General features: G+C 44.3%; 1 protein-coding gene across 1 annotated transcript in view; it reads right to left on the reverse strand.

Moving 5' to 3' along the window:
- The window catches only part of nav1b (neuron navigator 1b), a 34791-nt gene extending 21767 nt beyond the window's left edge, over positions 1–13024 (reverse strand). The window contains exons 1-3 of the mRNA XM_068741978.1: positions 12391–13024; positions 8877–8979; positions 6379–6735 (exon numbers count right to left, since the gene is read on the reverse strand). Of these exons, the coding sequence (XP_068598079.1) occupies positions 6379–6735; positions 8877–8979; positions 12391–13024 (1094 nt within the window). The remainder of the gene's footprint in view (positions 1–6378; positions 6736–8876; positions 8980–12390) is intronic.
- Positions 13025–24503: the final 11479 nt, after the last annotated feature.

Raw genomic sequence — 24503 nt, forward strand, 5'->3', positions numbered from 1 at the left:
GTGGCCCGCGAGTCAAAATGTTTGCCTACCCCTGCTTTAGAGAAACCATAGGACACTTCTGTTCCTATTAGTTACTTTAAGAAGCAGAAAACTGATGTTTCTTTGCCGAGACTGACTGATATACCCGGTAAATTGTTTATGCCACAAACAAAAAAAAGGATAGCATTTTGTTGTCTCGTGTTTATCTCAGCCAGACCCGATTTCAAAGCTGCTAAAGAAGCGCTCATGAGACGCCTTGAAGTTGTGTTTGGACAGTACTTGGACAGCTGTCCGGCATCGATAACAGAATGGCTCATGTCCTGCGTGTTTGCTTAGGGACGGTCACTCAGCATCATCACGCCCGCCGGATTTGTCTTAAGTGCAAACAGTGAGTACGGAGAGTCATCCTATCCGTGGGCGGTCCGAACACCACGAGGGCCTTTACCCGTTTCCACCTGCAGTATCTGTTTTTGTCACAATGTATCAGGTCATTAAAAAAAACAGCTTTAAAACGTTAGCATTAATAGCATTAATGCAAAGATCTGACTGCAGCTCATTGAGTTTTGTGTTTAAACCCCAAACACCCAAAACAAACAAAAAACTAAAAAAGGTATCCTTCTAGGATGCACGAGACAATAAATCAATTCATTGTATTGCTTAATGTTCCCCAATAAGGCACAACATCCTGAACCGCAACCCTAGGGTTCTGATATTTATATGATGCCAGGTTCTTGCAAGCGTATAGCCCCGATGACCAAAGGTATGCGGACGTGGGAGCAGTAGCATGCATGTCTGAATATTATCTCCAGTCTGGCAGCAGAGATTTGCTCCCAAATAGTTTTACTGTGAGGGCTGGAACTGATGTTGGCTGATAAGGGTTGCCTTCTTCAAACCAGTTCTTCTCACAGATGAGGCTGAGGTAAGGAATCCGTGCCTTTCAGCCATCCACACCGCACATGGAAAACTGCCTCTTTACAGACCTTGCTTTTTCTGCACAGTGAGACGGTCATGCTGGGGAAACAGGAAGGGCCTTCCCAAAAAACTCACCAACTAAAATGCATCATTAAGATTCCCTTTAACTGGGAATGAAGGGACTAAACCCCACAGCAGGAAAAGCCACAAAGCATGTGGAGCGATGAGTTTGCTTACTCAATAAACAATAAACCAGGATTACATTCATTTGGTGTTTTGAGCAGCATTTTTATACAAATGCAAAAATTACCTCAGTTTAAACCTCAGCTATACGTTTCATCAAGGTGCAGTAAACCCGAGAGCATTTGAACAGGTTGGTTCTTGTGCAGCTCCACAGCTGGCACCATGACATTTTATATCCAGCAGGGGGCGCAAATAGGCAAAGCTGGCCCTCCCTACTTGCCACATTTCAGTGTTCATTCTCTGTTTCTGTGTATGAAAAGGAGCTACCACATGGTATTTGAAGAAAAAAAAAACCGAGAATGTTTCTGGGTTTCCAGCTCTTTGAATCAGACAGTCCTCCACTGTGAGCAGCGATTTTAGCGACGCAATAAGGGAAATTACATCAGAAAGGCAGAACAGTGCCCTTATGATTTATGTCTTTTTGAGTAACGCCCATTCCAATGGACTTAGATTTTTTTTTATTTTCTTTTTATCTATCGTTTGATCCCACTGGAGTCTAATTCTGATCTGTATTGAGTTTGACTAGACAAATGGGGCTGGGCTGCCTTCATTGCGGAGCAGTGGTATATCAGCGAGATGCATCATTGACTGCGTCTGGGACGGCAGCCCGCCACCCCCACTCCACAGAACCCCAGAAAATGGACTCTGACTGATTATTGGACTGGAAAATGAATGCACAGTCTCCTGATGTCATGCTTTTGTCTCTTTGACAAATTCACATCAAATTGATTGATCGGGCCCTTGAAAAATGAACCTGAAGCAACTCTGTTTGCTGTCTTAAGCAGATCTAGTGTCAACACAGAGTTGAGACAGACCCAAAGCAACTTATATCGAGCCAATATCTGAGCTGTGTTCCTGTAAATCTCATTCTGTGACACAGAGTGGACTCATGCTTTCTCGCTGGGACTGACTATCTCATATTTGTGGAAGCTGAGCTGCTCGCTGACGTGCAGCCACGATACAGGGATGATTCCAGCTCCCCTGGACTCTGCTCTAATGTGTCATCACGCATGTGGCTGAAGATGTTATGGCGCAGATGGATGCAGATTCTGGGGGTCGCCTACAGATCCAATGTTTTACTGATGCTCGGTGGGGAATGAGCTCTGCAGATTGAGCCCAGATGTGTGTTTGAGCAGCTGACTATGGTGCCTGTAGGTAATGCATGGCTGGTATCATGGTCAGTAACATGTGACAGCAGTGTGTGCTTTTTATTATTATTACGTTTACTTTAGCTATTTTGAAGCGAATGAGCTCACAGTGATTGTTTCATTTAGAGGCAAGAAAGTAAAATCTTTCCTTTCAGAGTTACGGCCCACGAAGGGCTGACCCCAAACAGTGACCTCACTAAACAGTAATCCCAGTAGCACCATGGAGGACCGGAGCGAGGGCCACAAGCCAAATCGTTTCAGAGATGGGTGGGTTAGGAAACGTGTGAGGCTTCGGTATTTAGGGGAAGCACTCAGGGACTCCAGAAAGGTCCGACCATGGGAGGAAAAGGAAACTGACTGCCAGAGGCGCAGATCTCAGGATCAGATGACTGCAGCGAAAACTCTTCGTGCATACAGATTTCCGTTGTTGACTCGCTGGTGCGTCGACACCGCAGGAGCGAGTGACGAAACAAATGCTGAAGTGTCTGTTTCATCCCGGGCGAACAACGCAAACAACACGGGATGTGATCTTTTCCATGCTGATGTGTGCCGACGGCTTTGTCAGCAGTCGGGTCCAGATGCGTCTTTTTTTCTCTTTCTGTCTCACTGAACTTTCTCACATTGCTGTTGCATCATCATTTATCAGTGCTCAAAAGAAGCCGAATAAGGAGTGACAGAGACTCAGACTTGAGAGATGTTTCTGTGTTAGTTTAGCGGATCAAGCAGCTGCAGATGAGACGACTGAGGTCGGATGGATGGATGTGTTCGTCTAGTTATTTGCTGGCTTATTTTCTCATTTCTTTCTTCATGCGTCATGTTTCACTGCTTCCTGTCTTTGAGCGTGGATCAGCTATTGTCACCTGTGACTGATTACCCTGTCCATTTCATCTTGGCTCTCCCTCCCCCTCCGTTCGACATCATTCCTTACGTCAACCTTTCCGGGTGTTGTGTGGTTTGTTTCTCTCTTTTCCTCTCTCTTTTTACTTTGTCTGTTACCCATTAGAATAGTTTTCCAATAGAATTCCATGTTCAGATTTGACCCTTTCCGTGCTCCGCCTATTGCAAGTTTATCATCTGCGTCGTATTCTGTTCATTAAATGGTCAACGCGCATCAGTTCAGCCTCTGTTGTCTGCATCTGGATCTTATCCCTCAGTTTCCCTGTTTCTGTGTGAGCAAAGTGGCGATGCAAAACCCTCCTCGCCGGCTTCACCCAGTGAAAACATGATTGTTACCACGCAAGTACCATTATAGAAAGCAATGAAGATGTTAATGCATGTTAATGGTTTTAAATGTGAGGCTGGCGTGACTCTGGTCGCAGTGATGTCAGCTATGGCTCACGTTCAAACACTAATGAAAACAGCCAATGCAAAACAGTCAGATCTGAGAGAAACGTATATTGATTTCATCTGCAGTGTGAACATAGCCATGATCTCCATGACAGACGCTGCACAGTATTTCAGTTCTTCGAGAACCATTAATGCTAACTTTAAAGCTGCACTTTGCCATACCGTGAGCACTTTTGCTCACGTCTTAATTATGGTTCCGATGGAAAGGACAACCAAAGAGAGGCAAACTAAGCCGCTGACTTATGCACCGCTCGGTAGGAAAAGACAAATAGCATAGCAATTGTTGCATGTGAGTCATTAAAATGTGCGTTGTATGACCAAAGGGAATGAATGCAATCATTATTTTTGGGTCTATCATCTATTCATTCCAGTTTTCTGGTAAAATAAATATATATATATATATATATATTCCCTTAATAACTAACAAGGACTATAAAACCAGGAAAAAGAAGAACACATATTGAAATAGCGAACAGTGGCAATTATAAAGTGTCTGTAGCATGCCATCCTCACAGCTCTCTCTCTCTCTCTCTCTCTCTCGCTCTCTCTTTGTTTATCAATTTCTCTGTCTGTGTTTCCCTCCATCATTACAAACCAACATTCACACACAAACACACACACACACACACATGCATCTGCTCAGCAGCCATCACCCTGACACACAAGGCAGCCCATCAGTGGGTCAGTGGAAGACGGTTGCCATGGCAGCACATCCCGAGCCCTGTTGCCGCATGATACGAGGTGTGATGCTGGCGAACCAGCCCTCTGCTCTGCAGTGCTGCCTGCATGCACGATACAGAAAAACAATCCGGATGCTCTAAACCCATTGTAGCATCTGGAAGCATCCGTTTTGATTAAACTGACTGGCTTTGTGCCGTTGCATTCATCTACAGTTTTTTTTATTCTTTTTATTTTACCAGACATGGTGTATTATCAGGAGTATCTTAACCACAATTTTTTCCATTTGCGTGTGTCATTAAAGCTTCTCTGTCACTCGTCCGTGCTGTAGACAGACGACCACCCTGTCTGACTGAAATATGGTGCTCATGAGGCGATTTGGGTTGCGTGTGCTATCAGATTATTGATCAGGCAAGCACACAGTAACAGTGATTACCGTCAGAGTGTATACATTTAGCCCCTGGAAAGCTGGTGCTGTCTGGTGTGGGTTAAATCAATATCCATTAGAAATTGACCACTCGATATAGGTGTCTTTTTTTGCAGACTGTTTAAAATATGACACATTAGTCTTATGCATCACACGAACATTAAATATCAACAGCATTATTTGAACGATGCCTCATTCCCTCATTGTGTCTGCGTTCTATTCAGAGCAGCGGAAACGTAAGAACATGTGAAACCGCGGCGATAGTGAAAGGGAAAAAGAAATAGCATTTCTCCTAACGGAGTCGATTAGTGGTTGGTCTCCATGGTTACACAGGAGGAGCCTGATCTATTTTCAAGAGCTGGTATCTAAAGGCTCCCGATGAGCTTAACTGTGGGTGTGCGAAAGGGAGGTTGCTGTACAGTGGAAATGCAAATGAAGAAAGGAATCCGCAAAACTGTAGGAAGAAAATTATAGCATGTGCTGCCGCAACAGAAAGTGGATCAGCTTGTTACCGACCAAAGGCAGGATGGATTCTTGACATGACAGCAATGTTCCAGTGGTCGTAGTAGAAAATGAAGGATACTGTCCTCTGCACCAACTCAGTCACAGAGCAGAGTATAACTGAGTCAAGGTCGGATAGAGAATAGCACCCAGTGTTTCCACTCATTGGTTCATTTTTGGACCCGCAGTAACCTAATATTTTGGTAGTGTCAACACAGTGAAAAAGACATAACACGTATGTACCCATAATCCTCTTTGCGTAACTGGTATTCATCCAGGGACCAGTTGTACCCATGAGAGCATCTCCCAGTCACCTTGACAGTGTATTTACAGATGACAGCAAGTTTCTGGATCCTTTTTGTGCAGGTGTTGTTGCACAGGGCCCACACTCGCCTGTACAAACCAAACCATCAAGGCAGAGCCCAACAGCAACAGATAGGAGGATTCTAATGCATGTATGTTACAGTGAGGGACATAAGATGATCGCTGTTCGATCCATCAAAGGCTCCCTCCAAAAATAAGCTTAAACTCCTCCACACTCCACTGATCATTCTTCAAATTGGTGTCCCACTTCTCTTTCTGTTCTGATTCCTTTCCAAATTTCGCAAAACGCAAATTGAACCATGTTATGCTTCCTTCTACTTCAGTTTCCTGTCTGTTCACCGTCTGACCTGGCTCTCAGGGCCCGATGAGAAGAAGGTGGTGATGAAGAGCAACAGGAACAAAAACAGGAAGAAAAAAAAATCACCACCACATTTGTGATTTATATATTTTTTTCTGTATTGGTTGAGCTCATCTTCAGAGGCGTTACATTTTTCTTGTCTCTAATAGGACACCTGAGGAGGGTTCAAACGTTCTCTTCACCCAATGAAAAACACCTGAATGTTCAGAATCCATAAGAGCCACAAGGTGGACCTACAAAACAGCCGATGAAGACTTTTGGATAAGCCCCCCAAAAAAACAACAGCGTCAGCATGAAATGCCCCCTTCTTGAAAGTTTTTGCACCACAGATAAAATGTATACCGGATCAATACCCAACTACCAGCTGACCCTTTCGTAGCTGCACTGTGCAGACATTGATTTCTTTTTTTCTTCATGTTTCACGTTGACGCGAGGTCCAACCCTTGGATGCTCTTACTTACCCATTGGCTATGTTGTCGTCACCATCATCTGGCAGGCTCTTTCCTAGAAGGTCGCTGTCACTCAGGTATCCAGACTTGAGCTCGGTGCCACCCAAACCTCCGACAAGCTCAATGTGCGATGAGCCACTGAGGCGGCTGGAGCAGCGAGGTGGCATTGTGTGGGCTGCGTACTGGGACGTCTGGGCCTTGCTTCCCTGGTACCCTCCACCCGTGGAGGACGGCGCATCTCCAGCCTGAAGTCGGGGGCTGGCCTGGCCGTGGCGCCATGAGAGAGGAGATGAGCGGTTGGACAGGCTGGAGATGCTGCGAGCGTTGGTCTCATCACTGTCATAGCCCACGTTGCTACTGTCCAGACAGCTGGAAAAAAAACGCAGGGGGAGGTGGGCCTCCTGTTACGCGAGTTATCACAAATACGTTTTCTTTCATTGTCGCAAATCCTGCAGGTAAACAAAGAGCCATCTTCAGGGCGTCAAGCTAGAAACTCAAAGGCAGTGGGAAGGATGACAGACTACGTTGATCCATCATGCAGTAATCTTCTCTACTCTACCTCTACGTCTCAGATGTTGAAAACAAATGCTGCTGTTAATGAAGCAGGATGCTTTCCTTTATTCTGTATTTTTTTTCTTTTCTGTTGAGTCCTCTGAAACGTCCACCCATGCCTGGGAGCGTCTTCTGTGTCTGCCCATTACATAAGTGTACCAACTCGCCTAAATAAATATTGCAAAGGCGACAACCATAAGAGTGTTTTTATGCAGTGGCGATGGATAATTCATCCACATGGATGGCGGTGCCTCCCCGGCATTTCAATGGACAGGCTAAGGATCTTCTCCATTGACGAATTATAGAGTAAAATATGTCTACATTTTTATAACCATAACCCCCTTTTATTTCCACTGTAGATGTCAAAGATCTTAGTCCATTACTGCCTTTATCAATCTGTTTATCTTAAATCTGTTATTTAAAATCCTATAAGAATACATGCTGCCACCTTATTAAGAGACTTCCACTTGTCTAATCTACTGCACTATTTCATTTCATTTTATTTTATTACCGCTGCGTACATTTTCCTCTGACTGTCATGTGTTTTTATGTGCCTTAGGACCGTAGGGGTGTGGGAAACGTCCTCTCAAATCATTGTATGTTTTTGACATGTGAAGGAATTGACAAATAAAGACACTTTGACTTTGAACCACTGTAGTTCTTGGAACTACATTTTGGTTTGTCAGCTATTGATGTAAATTTAACTTAACTTTCCACTTGGCTGCAAAAAAAAGAAAGCAATTAAGAAATATAAATAACCTGGGAAAACAAGTAAATAGATTGATATTATGCTTTTCATATAAGAGTTTGAGCTTTAAGTGTGTTGAAACAGAGAAATAACAAGTACTGAGTTGAATTCACTTGATAATAGAGAATATAAAGGTAATGGTTAGTCAAATTTTAATTATTGTTAAAATTAAGAGTGACCTTCGTATAGAATATAAATAATAACAATTAGTGCAGTGATAATTCTAAATGTTCAGCATGCTGGCCTTCCTGACAGCTGTACAAAATGTGTTCTATAGCTTTGAGCTGCAAAGCTAAAAAGCTGCACACAAAATCTTCTGTTGACTATTTCTGGGAACCTCCAAAGAACCAGTAAATGTTCACAGTGGGTTTAGGCCAGCGCAGTTTAAGTGGACTAATGTGCCCTCTCCTCTGGTTTGTGGTGATTAGCTGCAGAAAAACAATGGAGCGTCTCTGTTGTTATTTCTGGGGAAACCAATAAATGGTTCTTTACATCAATCCAATATAATCTGAACAAACAGTGTCTTATAGCTGCTATGTCAGCTGACATTATACTTATAGTAGTATTATCACTTTGTCAAAGATACCTTATACTGTATTCTTTTAATAAAGTAACTAAAACAAATCATAATGAAATGTCAGTGCACACAATTTGGTGTGAAAAATGCACTTTTAAAGGTTGGTCAGTTGTTGCAAATCCAGCAAATTTAAATCATGCTTTGACTTTGGCTAAGGCTTCAATTAATTACAGTAGAATGTCGCGCCTTTGTCGAGATTTTCACTCCACTGGGCGCCGCCTTATTTTCTACAATACGATCACTAAAAGTTAACCTTTCGATCTATACTAGAAGTTGAGTCTCTGTTAATAAAAAATACTCATTGATGCAGGTTTATAACTGAGGTTTACGACATAAGTAGAATTGTCTTTATTATAAACAGAATATAAAATTCCAACCTTTAAATCCAAATGAAACAATGACCAGAGACTCCTAGAATGAAGTCCTGATCATGAAGCGGAGAAAGGATATTTAAGAAGGATGGAAAGCAGATGTTTTCCAGGTGGCTGTTCTCCAAACAGCCGGGGGGGGGGGGGGGGGGGCAATTGTTTACTCATAATTACGCTTTGAATCGACCCAACAAAGTGCTTGCTGCTTGTTCACATGAGCCTCATTTCGACGGCAGGGTTTACAGGGCCCCATTATGAAACGTACCTGTGGCTGAGCTGAGAACCCCGGAGACTTGACATCGTGTCCTCCAAGTTCTGGCGGAGGTCGAGGACATTCTGCACGGTTCTCTTCCTCTGCGATTCAGGATCTGTGAGTCAGTCGTGCACAACAAAATGATGCAAGCAGCTGTTTTATTACCGTCCAGACTCATGCATGTACCCACATTCCTCCACATGCATGTATTGCACTTAAATGATCTACGTGTGGACTGATGTGACAGATACCATCACTGCAAAGATGCAAACACCAGTGCACATCATTAGTCAGACAAGTTTTACTCCAAGGGCTCTATCACCGTGGAAACCTCCTGTCTAGCACCTCCTGGTCTGACATGGTGCGCACCAAAAATAAATACTGAAAGGCTCCCAGGTTTCCCGACTTGGGGATTCAGTTGGTCATTAATGCTGAGCAGGATGTCTTTGGAGGCCTTGGTTTTATTTTCTATCCATAAGATGATGCAAGATTTATTCAGTTGAGAAGGATTTCACTGCACCTCAATGTTTTATTAGCAAGTTGGTTGCTATGTAAAGTGTGCAATGGTGTGCTAACTGTGACAGAGAGAAAATATCTCAATAAAAAAAAATGGGGGTGGGGGGGTCACACATCAAGTCATGTTTTGCTCTGATAAGAATATGTCAAAGTAAGGCAGAGTGATGTCTGGAAATGTGTGAATTGTTAGCATCAATTTCACGCAAAAACATTTTTGCTCATCTCACATGTTTGCAAGCCTAGAAACATGATCTGGTTTTTATAACATTTTACATGCTTACTGAAACAAATTTGGGTTATTACATTGTAATTGTGTACTGTATTTGTGCAATGTAGACTCATGATTTATGAGTATGCCTGACTGACTGACTGATAATCTGACATTGAGTTAATATAAGTCTGTATGTTGGAAATGTATTCCAATTTCCCAGGGACAGTCAGGAATGATCTTTTTTAATAAGCATCTGGGACTTCGGAGGTGAAGTGACGTTGATTCAGATAATTCAGCAATTATTCAGCAATTGTAAAAAAAAAAAGTGCTGTCAAGGCGGGCATGCTTTTCATTTAAGCAAGTCATTTATACGTAAAAATAATAATTAAAGGTCAAAACTTCTAATCTCAGCCGAAGCGCAAGAGAAGGGCTAATCGATTATTACGTTCTGGATTCCTTCCTCACTCTTTCTTCATGGAATTAGTCATGTAATAATTGTTAGATGGAGTCTCAGTGTGATCAGCAGTTACTCACTAACCAACGCTTAACTACCGTGCCCTCAACATGCAGTGACTCTGCAAACTCTGAGTTCCGTGAGGTCGTCATAATGCCATTCCACCGCTCCACTAGGATTCCACGTAGCCATAGGCCATCACTGCGTTTGAGTTCTTGCATGACAGATCACGTATAATTGCAATGAAATGTGGTTCGCTCATCCCTTTGCTGTCTGGGGGAGAGTTTTTTTTTTCCAGGAGTCCTGATGTCTGACCGACTCTGATCTTCACGAATGCCTGTATCCGTCACCCTAATATCCTCGGACCGATTTGTCTTCTTTCATTTATTAAGCAGAAGACAGTTTATCTGCAGCATTTCCAAAAAGGAAATGACTCAAATTATGTTATAATTTTGAATTGAAGCCATTTAACTGCTTTCGCTCTTGATGTGCACATCTGTGAACTAGAAGACCTTCTATGGTCAGATGTCAAAATAGTTTATGCAAGTTTATAATGACTTCTACTGTAGAAGCAGAGCTCTGCATTATAAGTCAATAATCAGTGCTGGCACAATCAGCATGGTCCATCGCTACTACTACCGGTACTACTACTACTACTACAACTACTGTACTTTTGGCTTGTCCCGTGAGGGGTCCCCACAGCAAATCAATCTTCTCCACTTCACCCTGTCCTTTGCATCGTCCTCCCCAACACCAGCCACTCTCATGTCCCCCCCTCACTACGTCCATGTATCTTCTCCTGGGTCGACCTCGAGCACTGTTCCCTGGCAGTTCCTCCCGCAGCATCTTTTACCAATATAATCCCTGTCTAGTCTGGCCTCTCTGACCTTGTCTCCAAAACGTCTAACCTTCACCGTCCCTCTTATTGTCTCATTTCTAATCCTGTCCAACCTGGTCAGTCCCAAGGAGAGCCTCAGCATCTTCCGCTCTGCCACTTCTAGCTCCGCCTCCTATCCTTTCCTCAGATCACTGTCTCCAAGCCGTACATCGTGGTCCATGTTTTGTTTTTTTTCAGTATTTTTGTGTGGAATTTTTCTTTTGTCACAGCAGAAAGATTTGGGCTCACATCAAATGCCCTCATGGGATTACCATCTGAACAGATAAATAATGCATCGAGGTTATTATCCCTGAGGAATAATGATTTATTTATTTAGAAGTCCGTGTGTTCCACTGAGAAGAGATCCATCAATCTAAAGCATTCTAATGCAAATTTTAACAAAGCGGACAGGTATTCTCCAGCTTTTAGAAACAAAAGACCCGTTGCCATGGCGTTCTCCATGATATCCCTGTCATTGAACAGTTTCTATTGACCGAAGGGATGACAGACATGAGTGATAGCTCTCCATCGAGGCTAACGAGGCATGGATAACAGATTCAATTGCCACAGATGTGTTCATTAAGACGTAATGGAGGACACCCTGCACTGATGACACTGAAGCAATGGATTAACAAGCATCTGCGTAATACATGAAATGCTTGTTGATAACATGCTTGAACCAGATTTGTCAATGATTGGATTTTGGGAATGTGACTTAATGCATTCATTGAACTTTAAAAAAGGAGGACGACAGTTAAAGAGGGATGGATAGAAACGCTAAAGAAAAGCAAGAAAAAATATGTATTATTAACCGATCATAACCTATTGATAACCACGACCTCTCTGCAGAGAAAGCCATTTTCTCTGCACTGCTGTAGCGCTCTGACAATGCTCGATGGAGGTGGGAGGGGGCGAAAAATGCATCTGTGTGTCTATAATAATTTCAGTAGTGCATGCTTCCCACCCCCTTTCCCACCCCATTATTTTACTCCAAGCGTGCATGCGGCACCAGATTGGACCCTCGCCACATGATGCAGCAAGCATAAGCATTAGAAAGTGGATCAATCCATCGCCAATAATCTACAATCCCTCCGTCTTTTTTCATGCTATCAGCCGGCAATGCTACAATAGGAAGCAAGCAGGTTTCACATGTCCATTGGAACAAGCATTGGCGCATCGCTGTAGCTCTGGTAACCTAGCAATCGTACAAAAGTCATCCTGATGGAAGGAATTGAAAAAATAATAAGAGGCACATGCACAACAAGGAGCGCTCCTTTTTCACTCAGTAAGCCGCATCAAAAATTGGTTCAGGGGGGGCGTATAGGTCTGCAGCAGCAAGCAAATGCCATGTGTTGATTCTTCCAAAGGGGGTGTGCTGCTGCCTTGGAGAAGCAGGGATGCTGAAGCACATGGCGCCCACGAGTAAGGTACAGCGGGGGGGACCCAGATACCGATCCAGTGTACTCACCTAATATCTGGCTGAAGAGCAGCTGCTCCAGGTCGCCCAGCACCGTCACCACCAGTTCTGGGTCCACTTTCAGGAAGGGCTTATCCCCGCCTTCCTCCCCCTGGCCTTTGGAGCCAGACTCCCCGACAGCTCCGGCTCCCTGCTTCTTAGAATTGGCCTTTGACTTACTGGAGAGGATCTCGTCGTCTGACTTCCCGTCCTCAGGTGCCTTGCTCAGAGGCTTCACCTCGGCGTAAGGGCCACGAGGAATACGACTCTGTTTGCTCAGAGCAGAGGGTGCAGCCAGAGGACTGAAGGGCTTGGGTTTGGCCTGGAACAGCGAGTGTTCCGATTTGGACAGGTTTCTTGAAAGGGGGGCGCCTCCTCCTGCGCTGTTGCCACCCCCTGCTGTCTTTGGCTTGCTCGTCTTGGCCTGCCCGGCTCCAGGCTTGGCCATGTCATCGCACCACTTGGGTTCGTAAAGGTGTAACTTCTTCTCGGCGTCCGTGAGCACCGCCAGGTTTGTCATAGACCTCTGCTTCCGGAGATTCGAGGGCACTGGTAACTTGCCGTCGGAGCTACCCGGCCGATAAACCTTCAGTTCTCCTCGCTGTGTGCTCTGAGGCACTCCGGACTTTGCCCTCTTAGCTGCCATGCCAACCCCTTTGCCATCTGCTGGACCGTAGGCCTTTGTGCTATCTGTTCGCTCCATCTTCGCATCGCCTCTGCCCTTCGCACTATTTCCAAGCGTGCCTCCTGCATGAGACCATATGAGAAACCATCATGGGGGGGAATCGGTCTTCCTTATCAAACCCTTCCTTGTGCAGAATCCAGCATGAGCTGCGTCCTCTCAGGCAGTCCTGCAGCCTTTCTTCCCTCTCCCCCTCTCCCTCGTTCGCCCTGGCAGGCTGCTGCAGCTGTTGCAATGCTACCCAGGCACTCCCTTTCTCTCCTTCCTTCTCCTGTCCTCCGTTTTTTCCACACTCCTCCCTATACAGCACACCCTCCTGCCGCCGAACCGTGCAGCAGAGGAATGACAGTGGTGGCAGATGCAACAACCCTCCCTTCTCCTCCTCCTCCTCCTCTTCCTCCTCCCCTCATTTTCTGCTGCCTCTCCGTTGCCTCCGATTTCCCTCCCATCCTTCCCCTCCCTCAAATGATATATTCTCTCATTTAAACATGCTGAGCGCTGCCTGCGCAAAATGCGTGAAATGAAAGAGAGCAATGAGAAATGATCATCTGTGGGTGTTTAAACCGGGAATCCTTTTTCTATCATGTTTTCCCACCTTCTTCTCCGATTCTTTTGTTCTCCCCCTCCCCCCCTCCCTCACCTCCTACAGTGTTCCCTGTTCAATACTCTGGGCATGATTTGTGATTCTGGTGGAAGCGCTATTAACTCGACTCCATACACGTATATATGTGTAATTACTGGCCGTATACGAAATGATCTTTCCCGCGAGCATCTCACACAATGCCACAACCGGAGCATCCTGATTATGTCTTGATCCCGTCTGATCTTCCTTAACATATCGATTCCAGATTTATAGCTGGTGGAACCACATGCTGAAAATCAGCAGTGCATTATCCTGATAAAAAAAAAACGTTATCCTGATAACGTGTGCAAGAACAGAACAAAACACCCAATAAGTGACTTCAGACTGAACAAGGCTGAAGAGACGATCCAGCCCAAGCAAGTAACACACCCAAAGCCGCACTTTGGAAACAAGTCAGACACACACACACTCACACACTCAAACGCACGCACAAACACACGCACAAACACACGTATTAGATTCGATTTAACTGACAATCCAGTCAGTGTTTTGAGGAAGTTTTTTTTTGGTGTGTGTGTGTGCGTGTGTGTGTGCGTTCCGCACTACCATCTCATATTAATCACATGACAAATTCCAGCATGCCAGATTTACTGCCTTTGTCTTCATAGTTTAATATCAGACAGAATTAGCGTCTACTATCTGGCGCTCAGCTGCCCAGCACTTTGATGGAGGTCATATTACCAACCCCAGCAACTTTTAAATTCATTCAAGGTCGCCGGAGGATTAACTTTAATGACTGATTTTCTCTTTTTTGCCCTGAAACCTGTCACATGAAATCCAAACCACCGGAGTTCACCGATGACCCTGACTTCTCCTCCCGTGGCACCGGCAGGTTTGACGTTTGTGTCTTTGATTGGAGAGTCTGTTGGACTATTGGATGGATTCACAAAATAATCAGGTTAATTTTGTAAAGAGGAACGCAGCGGACATCAAACGCCATCGCTCCTCAGGAGGCAGGCGGGTGAAGCTGCATCTCTGATTGGATTATTTTCACATCTGTGTCTGATTCTCACTTTCCAACTAGTCATATGAATAATAGTGTGTGTGTGTGTGTGTGTGCGTGTGAGTGTGTGTGGATGGTATGACAGGTCAGTTGCACAGCTGTCTGTTCTCTCAACATTGCATGCTCTCAATTTTGTGGCTGCTCAGCTGCTGTAAGACACAGGATTGAAGAATGTCTGGGGGACTTCCACATGTGCTGTAAGGGGAAAACCACAGACATGCCGGTGCACATGTGTCGATATAGAATCATTGTGTTGGCCGGAATATACAGTAAGGAGCCTAAGACAGATTTCTATCATGCGGAAAAAAAACGGATTTGAATTTTGCACACACAAAAGAATAGGGATGTTGCAAAATTCAACAAATTAAAACTTGGTTTCTGGCAATCATTTGGTAGTTCCGGTGCAACACGGTTAATGTTAAAGCGCTAAGAGCATTTCAGTCAGAGACATTTGTGCAAGACACAAAATCTCACAGGAGGTGCAACTGCATTCCCAGGATGAAAGGCTCAGCGGATGGAGATTCAGATAGCCTCACCTAAACCGTCACAGCGGACGTCCATGGAGTCAGAGGAGCCGTCACTGAGGTCATCAAGGGCAACGTCCGGGTCTTCATGGACCGGAAACCTACCGGTGCAGATGCAAACATTTAATAGATAAAGAAACAAATGCACGACATGAGCATCGGGAGAATACCCAAAGAACACAATTAAGTATCATCATGTCTTGAAAACAAACTGCCGTCTGAGTGAGGATGCTTATCTTCCCGTGATAAAAGGTGAAACACTGCCATCACCTGAACCTGAAGGGAGCGACAGCAGCCATGTTGACTCCTCCTGGCTCGCTCCCGCTGTGTGACATGTTCAATGTGTGATGAGACACAACACCTTCAGACATTAGCAAGTCCAAGCTGGAGACGTTCCTCGCCTCTCTTTGGATGTGGCCCAATCTGGGCGAGGGCGCACCCGACACATCATTCCCATTTGCACCCTTGGTGTTCATCAGACGTCCTCGTCGACGTCCTGCAGGAACATTAGGAGATGGGTGTTGTACGGCGTCTTCCTCTGCTGCATTGTCCACACTCCTAAGACGACATGTCCCAAAGGTCCAGTTTTTGTTCGTGGTTCGTTTGAAATGGCGGTTTCGCAGAGCCTGGTGGGCTAGAGAGCTGGCGTGCAGGTCCAGCGTGTCTTTGGATCGTGGAACATCTCGCTTTGGGATCTGAGGACTGCTGCACGCTGAGCACGTTCCATCAGCTCTTCTGTGTGAATCCGTGGCAGCGTTTTGCTGCAGGAGGTGGTTCCTTAAAGCGAGGCCTCTCAGAGGATCTGAAGGACCAGACGAACCAGAGGATGAAGAGTAGGAGGGCTGAGACTTGGCGACCTGCCGGTACTGCAGCGTGGGGTCGGGAAGGCCTCCGTATTGTTGTTCAGGATCTATTCCAGGGTGAGCCATGACGCCGCGAGGTGAAGGCAGACTCGAGCTGACATCTGCGTTGCTCTGACTCTGACATGCAACTTTGACTTTCCCTCCACCGCTCATGGTTAGTGAGGGTTGCAGGCCTGAGTCTGAAAGAGGGAGCAAGGAAATCGGTTTTAGAACAAGGTTTTTAAAACTGCAATGCAATAATTTCATAGAAAGAAGTTTCCAATACAGGTTCAGCAGCTGGGGGGGGGGGGGGGGGGGGGGGATAAAATCCACCTACCCACCTTTAAAGATAGTTTCAAATATGGTTTATTCCATATAAAAAAACATATTATATTATACTCTAAACTTATGCGAAGCTTGCCAGCTGCTGGTTGGAGCTTCATTTTAACATACAACTGTGAGTTCAACAACATTATACTGTAAATGTATAATTATCTATTCAGTAAAATTCATTTCTTCATCATCTATCAATTACAACATCGACACCTCCTAAAGGTCTGAGATGCACATCAGTCAGCAGCTCAGATTCCGGAGATGAAGAAAGGGAGTGAAACTGAGCAACAGATGATGCTTAGGGGAGTTTTAGGTGACATTCTGAAGGGAATAAATTGCTACAAAAAAAAAAGAATATTGAGGTTGAATTAGGTTTGGAAGGAACCAAAACATGTCTAAAGAACTATTATTCTATGTGAAAAGTACACTTCAAAACATCAACTGACCAAATCAAAGTGTCAGTTGCATTGAAAATGACACCATCTGTTTCAAAAGCTGTGCCTAATGTATTCCTGCTCCTCCGGCCACGGCCTCCAGTGTGAGACGTGCTGCGAAAGCCGTGCACAGACTGACACCACTTGGCACACGCAGCAGGAAGCAAGGCTCCTTTGAGGCCATGCCAATGGCGTCTGTCTCACCCCCAGCCCTGCAGGCACCGCTCCCTCCACAGAGAGAGAGAGAGTGGTGGGGACTTTGTCAGTCTTCAAAGTCTCTCCTCCTCCATCCATTCATCCTGTCATCCAGTGGTGATGTAAGCACAGGGCGAGCTGTGAACAATCTGAAATGTTTCCTTCCCAAGACCAATGATCAAGAGTTAACTAGTCTACATCTTTTACATCCTTTTACATATTTTCTGCATTTTTGCATGGCCCATATTGATGGACAGTGCCTTTTAAGTCGATATAGCCTTAATCAGATATGGGTCTTGTTACATATAGTGATGGAAATAAGTATTTGAGCACCATGTGATTTTGTAAGTTCTCCCACTTAATTTCAAAGTGGGAGAAAACAATGGAAATATGACATGTTTGGCCTGATCTAAAATAAGAGTCCCAATGTCATAAGTCTCTAGTTAAATCTAAAATATTTTTTTAAGAATGTGATACTTTGTAAGTATAAAGTGTGTTTTGGCTTTTTTGACCAGATACCCTTTAGACATAATTCAAAAATAAAAGAATTAGCTTCACTTGAGAACAAAATCCAATTTCATGTCACATGTTTCCACATTCTGAAGTGTAATTTATAATTGAGTTATTACTCAGTTTATTAAATCCGACCATCTGTTTGCTGAGTGCTACAATAAGATCAACACAAGTGTCTCCGTCTTCCCTAAAACCCCTCTCTTCCTCATGCCTTGTTTATCATGGCTGCAGAAAAGCCTGCTGTGCATGACAAATATCACTTCACACATGGCTCGCAAATGTAATAGCGCAAACAAGCAAATTACAATCTTCACCTTCAAGGCAACGTGGTTGAAATCAAACTCGCAAAATCAATACACACATGTTGCAATAAACAGAACAGAAACATGTCAATAAGTTGCTTTGCTTCTCTTTTAAGTGAAACTTGTTGGAATCATTGATGTCTATGCCATTTGATCATTCCACTCATTGATGCTGTTCCGCTGAATGCTGTCAACGCCGCATTGCACCGTTAACGGCCTCAAGTAAAATCAGGAATGTTTTCTAACCTGGCAGCATTAGCTGAGAGGAGGAGGAGGAGTTTGTCTTAGCTGAATAAAACAAATATTCAGTCTTCAACACAGAGAAAGGAGCACAGACAAGCTGCACTTAACGGCACGCTGCAGCTTGCAGTAATGCAATTTATGTCCGTGTGCTGCTTCAGATGAATGAGGTGGATCAATACTGAACTGGATGGCAGTAAAAAAAATAATAACACTGATGGGGACTGCATGACTTCACAGCTTCACACAAACACACAAACTGTTTTGTGATTATCACACACACACAAAAGTATTTCACCTGTTATGACTCATGCTTCAGTCATTCTCTGGTGACATCATGCCCCCCCAGGGATTCATCTTCTTGTGACTCTTTGAATGAGACTCTGTGCTCCCTTCTAATTTGCCATCATTAAAGCATCCAGCCAGCGGTAAGACGATCTAAAACTGCCCCAGTCCTCCGAACTTGTGATCAGCCGTAGGGCCAGATTAAAGATCCTCGCATAGATTAACAACACGTCCATTTAGGATCACTTTTCCCCCTGGAAAGTCTCCAATCCAAAGTGCCGACGGGTCTGATGGTGCTGGACAAAAGCCCGTTTCTCTTAATGCTTTGTATTTAATTTAAAAAAAGGCACAACAATGATCCTCATTCTGTCTGGGTTTATGGTGACTTTCATAATCATTGCTCTGTTCCAACTATCCTCCTATCAGTATCACCTCATAAAACAGACAGTGTTTTCTCTCATCTGCAGATGCTTTGCAGAGCTTAATGCGTCCCAGCTACTGCAGATATTTGGTGCTCGAGTTTGACTCCATTGCAGCCGAGCGCCAACAGAAGTCGCATCGTCGCTTCATTATCTACGTAATTACATTTTCTCAAGATAGTTGTACGATCTAGTTTTATAAGAGGCCTGAGCTAATTTTTATATATATATAGCACCAAGTCCCAGATTCCTGAGCCCTTTGATTTGTCGGAGACGATATGCGGGAAACTGAGACCGAGGTCGACTAACATTATATTCAATCACACACGAGCGGCGGATGAGTGGATAGAGCGAGGCATGGCTTCTTTTACATTTAGTTAAAGGCACACTGTTCAGTAACACCAGTCTAGACTTTGTGTTGTCATTGTTTGACAGTCAATAAAGCTACAGGTTAATTTCGTCCTCTGGTGCCACTGTTTATCTGCTATATCTATGTGACAAAAAAGTAGGAAAAAAATCCAGCTGCGATCCTTTCTTTAGGGTTTCATCAAGACTGCAGAATTCCTTAGTTAATTTTATCTTCAAATGTATAAACAGAGATTAAAATGTACTTAATTTCTTAAAAAAAAACTGTTCAATTTACTTTACAGGATAGTGGAATGAAGCAGAGGCCAAAGCATTCATTCATTCACTTAACCCCTTCATCTCAAATCCGGGTTGTGAGATCTGCTGGAGCAGATCCCAACAGTCTACGGGGGAGAGGCCGGCTACACCCTGGATGAGCCACCAGTTCATTGCAGGCCACACATAGACAGACAATCATTTGTGCGTGCGCACACACACACACACACACACACACACACACACACACACACACACACAATTCACCCAAGTAGCATGGTTTTGATGGAACACGGCGAGAACATGCAAACTCCTCATAGAAGAGGATTTGAACCTGCAACCTTCTTAGATGCAGACGCCCAGTCCTGGTGAATGTTTCTGATGAAGTGCCAAATGGGTCAAACACATAGCAGGTCAAACGGTCAAATTAAATTACCGGTAGCTTATCGTGTATTTTATAAGACAAAAGATTCTCATTCCAAACATGCCAAATGCAACACCTGCTCAGCGGCCCGAGCAGTTTCCCCTCTGTGGTCTGGGGCTACAATCAATTTAGAAACCAATAGAGACTTTCAAATTAAAGCTTATTAAACATTGTCCGTTTGGCCATTTCTGCTTTAGTCAGATTGGCTCTACATTGTTATACTTATTGTAATAAACAGTCATCACTTTTATGTGAATAACTAATCACCAAAGTATAAGAGCCATTTCTGGATATATTACAGCTGTCCTTATATGTGGAATAATAAGTGGATCATCCTCACATTGCATATTGGCTATTAGCCAAGCTTGTATATTATTTACTGTGATAAAAGAAGGCCTGATAAACATCTAATAGTATATTACAATATTCCATTGCATATAAATAACAACATGGAACATTGAGTTAGTTAGTAATGGACTGTCATCGTAATCTTACACATAAAACCAGGTCATAAATTTGGGATTTTGGAAGAATGTTATGTTTCATTGTGTCAAACAGACCTCATGACTTGAAACTTGAATAATGCATTGCTCGTCTGCACAGAGACTTCAAAGATTATGAAGAAAAGACAAGCCTCTGTTATAAGCAAACCATGAGAAAGTGGAGTCGTCATATAATCTTCTGCATCCAGTCTGGTTTTCAGTTTGGCCTCATTCCCAGGAAATGAGTGCATGTCGAACTAAAAACACAATCAGCTGTTCAGACTCACATCAGTATCAGACTCCCCCTGTGCCCACCGGACAGATACACATCTGTGTTGCCTCCATGTAAAGTCTACCAGATGTTCTGACAGCCCTATCCTTTGAAAGGATGTAACGATAGTCACTGTTATTCCATCAATGTCGGAATCCTTGTGTCCACTCAGGGGCCGAGCTGCATGGAAATGTCACTTCTCCAGGGGGGGCAGCGTCATTCAGCCGCTGTCATGATGTTCACAGTGACATAAATCATAACCTGAAGACGTAAGCTTTTTTTTCCTGAAGCTCGTGTAGCACATCTAATATGACTGTCTGTCCATACGCCGAGCAGAAACCAATGTAAACTGATCCTTAACAGTATACTTTGTATTTAAAGGCTGTGCAGTTGTTGTCTCTTGCAGAGTTCTCTTCTGAGCGGCCCGGTATTGTGTAACCGCTTCGGATGGAACACATCAAATATGGATCAGGTTCTGCTGAGGCCAGCACACGTGTCATTCTGGGTTAGCAATGTGGAGCCTGTCTGAGCGCGCACTCGCATCAGAAGTCTGAGACGTGGCATTTGGGCGGCAGTAAAGATAATCGTCTTGAACACGATGCTCTCTGGGATTCACATCACCCTTCATGATATAACCGTGTGTGTGCATGTGTAGGTGTGTGTGTGTAGGTGTGTTACAAGGTTAGTTTTTGGATGATAAGTAGAAATCAAAATTAGCCATGGATTTACTGTACAGCACATGTGACCACAGTGCTTACAGGGGGAAATCTTTGAAGACCTGATGAAGAGGAAGGTACGAAGCTTAAGCTTTATGTACGAAGAGCTTCTGAAAGTCTCTCGGACATAGTTCCGACCATCAAGAGGAGAGTAAATTATGCCCTCGGCAGCATTTTAACCATCATGATGGATGCCGCCTCACCACAGGACACTATTTCTGTCATTTATTTTACCATAATCCAGAGTGACATCACATTTTGTTTCAAAGTGCAGCAAGTTGCACACATGAAAGATCTGTTTTATTGGCAACAACATCACCTAGCATTAGTGGTATTCACAGAGACTTTATGGGCTGTATTTTGTGAATCAGCGCGCCCTAAAGGCAGGCTATGGAACAACAGAGTTTTTTTTTGTAGGACAGAATCTGTCAGAGCGAAGAGCAAACATTAAAAACTGCCATGTATCTAAAGTTGCAATCGATTGTTTCATGAGATTCTGTCTTTATTGGTTAATGACGTGAAAGATTGACACAGCTCTTAAACATCTGTAGTCTAAAGTCTAATATTCCCTCTCCGTTTTGCACTCTTGTCTCAAACAGCCAAGCTTGAGCTGCTAAATGTTTAATTGCTCACTAGTTATCTTTAGTTTGAAGAGCAGAGAAACATTACTCAAAAAAAACACCTACACTGATTAACCAGGATATTTAGTATCCATGACTCCTAAACTAATGCATCTCACTTTACACTGAGGAAAGATGTGAGCTTGTAGTGGGAGTGAAACACTGGAATGAGTCAGCAGTGCATCCCAGCCAATTACTGACCACATGACTCTGTTCCAGGCGGGACAATTAAAGTCTGGGACAGGACCCCAGACTCTGCAGGAACCAGTAGAGCAGCCTGTCTGTGTCCAGTTAGTCAAACGCATGACAAGAGCCACGGGACGCTGGATTTTTAAAGGGCTGTGTCTGTTTATTGCTCACATGATCGAACAAACAACAAGATCGTCAGACAGAATTAATAAAGCACTATCTAATCAAATCAGACCAAATAAATGGAATTGTGAACGGCCGTGATGCCTGCAATGAGTCAAAGTGTTATTTGTGTATCCTCAGTATTTAGCAAAGGAACTCAAACTTACCTAAAATCACGCGGACAAAAGTTGCCGATGCGATGAGTGCACGGAAAGCTGAGCCACTCAAGCTGAGCGATGGCCACTACCTCCAGCCCAGCTCGCTCGTGCTCCAGCTGTGCAGGAGTGGTTGTGTTCGGACAGCTCAGTCCCACACACTCAAAAAGCCCAGATGTGAGACCGAACAGCGTCCAGCTGAAACATCATTGAAGACCACGGCATCGCCAGCGCTGTACAACAGCTGGATCAGAGCGGGGCTTTCACTTCCTGCTTGCATAATCCTCTAGACAGATCCTCTGCAGCAGTCGGTGTCTGTGGATCAGACTACTTAGCCAGTAGGGGCTCTCTCTCTCTCTCTCTCTCTCTCGCTCTCTCTCTCTCTAACTTGCAAATGGCCCTGGAAAGGTTCCATTCCCATGTCTCTGCCGTGCCCAGATTGTTGGAACACCCATAAAGCTGCCCGACACCCTCACCTTTTTACCCTTCACAGTCCTGCTTGGGCAGGTTGCGTGTTCATCTTCTCCACCCAGTGCTCAATGGCTTGCGTCACAGCCCGAGCCAGTGAGCTGGACTGATTCAAATTGTCACAGCATGTTTGTAGTTGCCTGCCCACAGGGCACCAGATCCCTCAGCGGGCATCTGGGCCAGTTCAAAAGCGTCAGCGCCGGGGGGAGTGAAAAAGATGTATGACAGGAGTAATGACATGGAACAGTAATGACACCCCCGTTCTTTGTGAGGCCAAACATTGCGACTCATTCAATGAATAAGGGAGCGATCACAACCAAGTTTAGTGCGTGCTGGGAGCTATGAAGCAGCGTGCATTACTGGTGTTAAGATGCAATGCTGCAGAGCGTGATGTGTGTTGCCTTATGCATCGTCACATTTGGGCAAACCTGCTTCCCGTTAATCACTCTTACACGAGGGCTGAAGTTCACAAGAGGAGCTTATGGACTGAGGCTAGTTGTAAATTAGAGGCCTGAATCCACTCTGTTCGCATCGCAGGCAGAAGATGAGCGAGGATTACTGTCAAAGGTATGCAGCGGCAGAGCACAGAAATATTCACCGGCGTGCAAGTAATCTACAGACTCTTGTTATCCACATGCTACGCTGCCTGACCTTGGGAGAAGAAAACTGTTCTCTTGAACTGTTGCCTGGAGCACGAACGGCAGCTTAAATGAATGTGCCAAGATAAAGAAGCACCGACACACACAAATTATCTCTCTCTCGAGAGAGATAATTTGAGAGAATTGATGCCAATGTTCCTTATTCCGCGTCCTCCGCTCACGGCTCATTGTCTGTGCGCTCGACACTCCGATGGGTGCCCGTTCTACTCCAGTTAACAAACCCCCTCACCTTTTTGGATTGTCACATAGCTCACATGTGAGTGCAAGGGAAGGACAGCGTGGAAGCGAGGGATGAGGGTGTATCTCAGCATCACTCGGCACAGCCTCTGCCTGAACGTGACCTCTGCTGACTCATTTATGAAACTGCAGCTCACGGCCTGTCGTTATGGCCACGGTGCGTTCCCCAGACAGGGTTTACATGTTCCACATCCTGATCTATCTCAATGATATTATGTGGATTAGTCCATATAGTTTTGTCTGCTTGTCCCAGGACCGGTTTTGTTTCCCTACGTTGAATCGGAGCAGAGCTCCATTGTTGCAAAGTTCACGGCCATCCCTGAACGCTGCCAAGAAGAAGGCACTTAGTTTGATGAGATATGATGTCAGTCATATGAGACAATACCCAAACGGTAATCTGTCAGAAGTGTTCCCACCTCAAATTAAATGATCTCATTATTGATAATATTCTCTTATATTTGATTGGTCTATCAATTTTCTTAAAGCTAACAAAGAAAAAAAAAACATTTAAATGACCCATTAGAACACCCTAATTAATTTAACCCTACACCTGCATGACAGTCTTAAAACAATAGATGCAACAAAAAAACAATGGCTTCAATGATGAATGAATAAACGACTGATTGATTGTCATTCTCGTTATCAATTGTCTTAATGCTCGAGTAAATTAAATCCCACAATTCAAACAGCATTGTTGAATTTTCAC

Source organism: Brachionichthys hirsutus, chromosome 8 (genome assembly GCF_040956055.1).
Source record: "Brachionichthys hirsutus isolate HB-005 chromosome 8, CSIRO-AGI_Bhir_v1, whole genome shotgun sequence".
Classification (NCBI taxonomy): domain Eukaryota; kingdom Metazoa; phylum Chordata; class Actinopteri; order Lophiiformes; family Brachionichthyidae; genus Brachionichthys; species Brachionichthys hirsutus.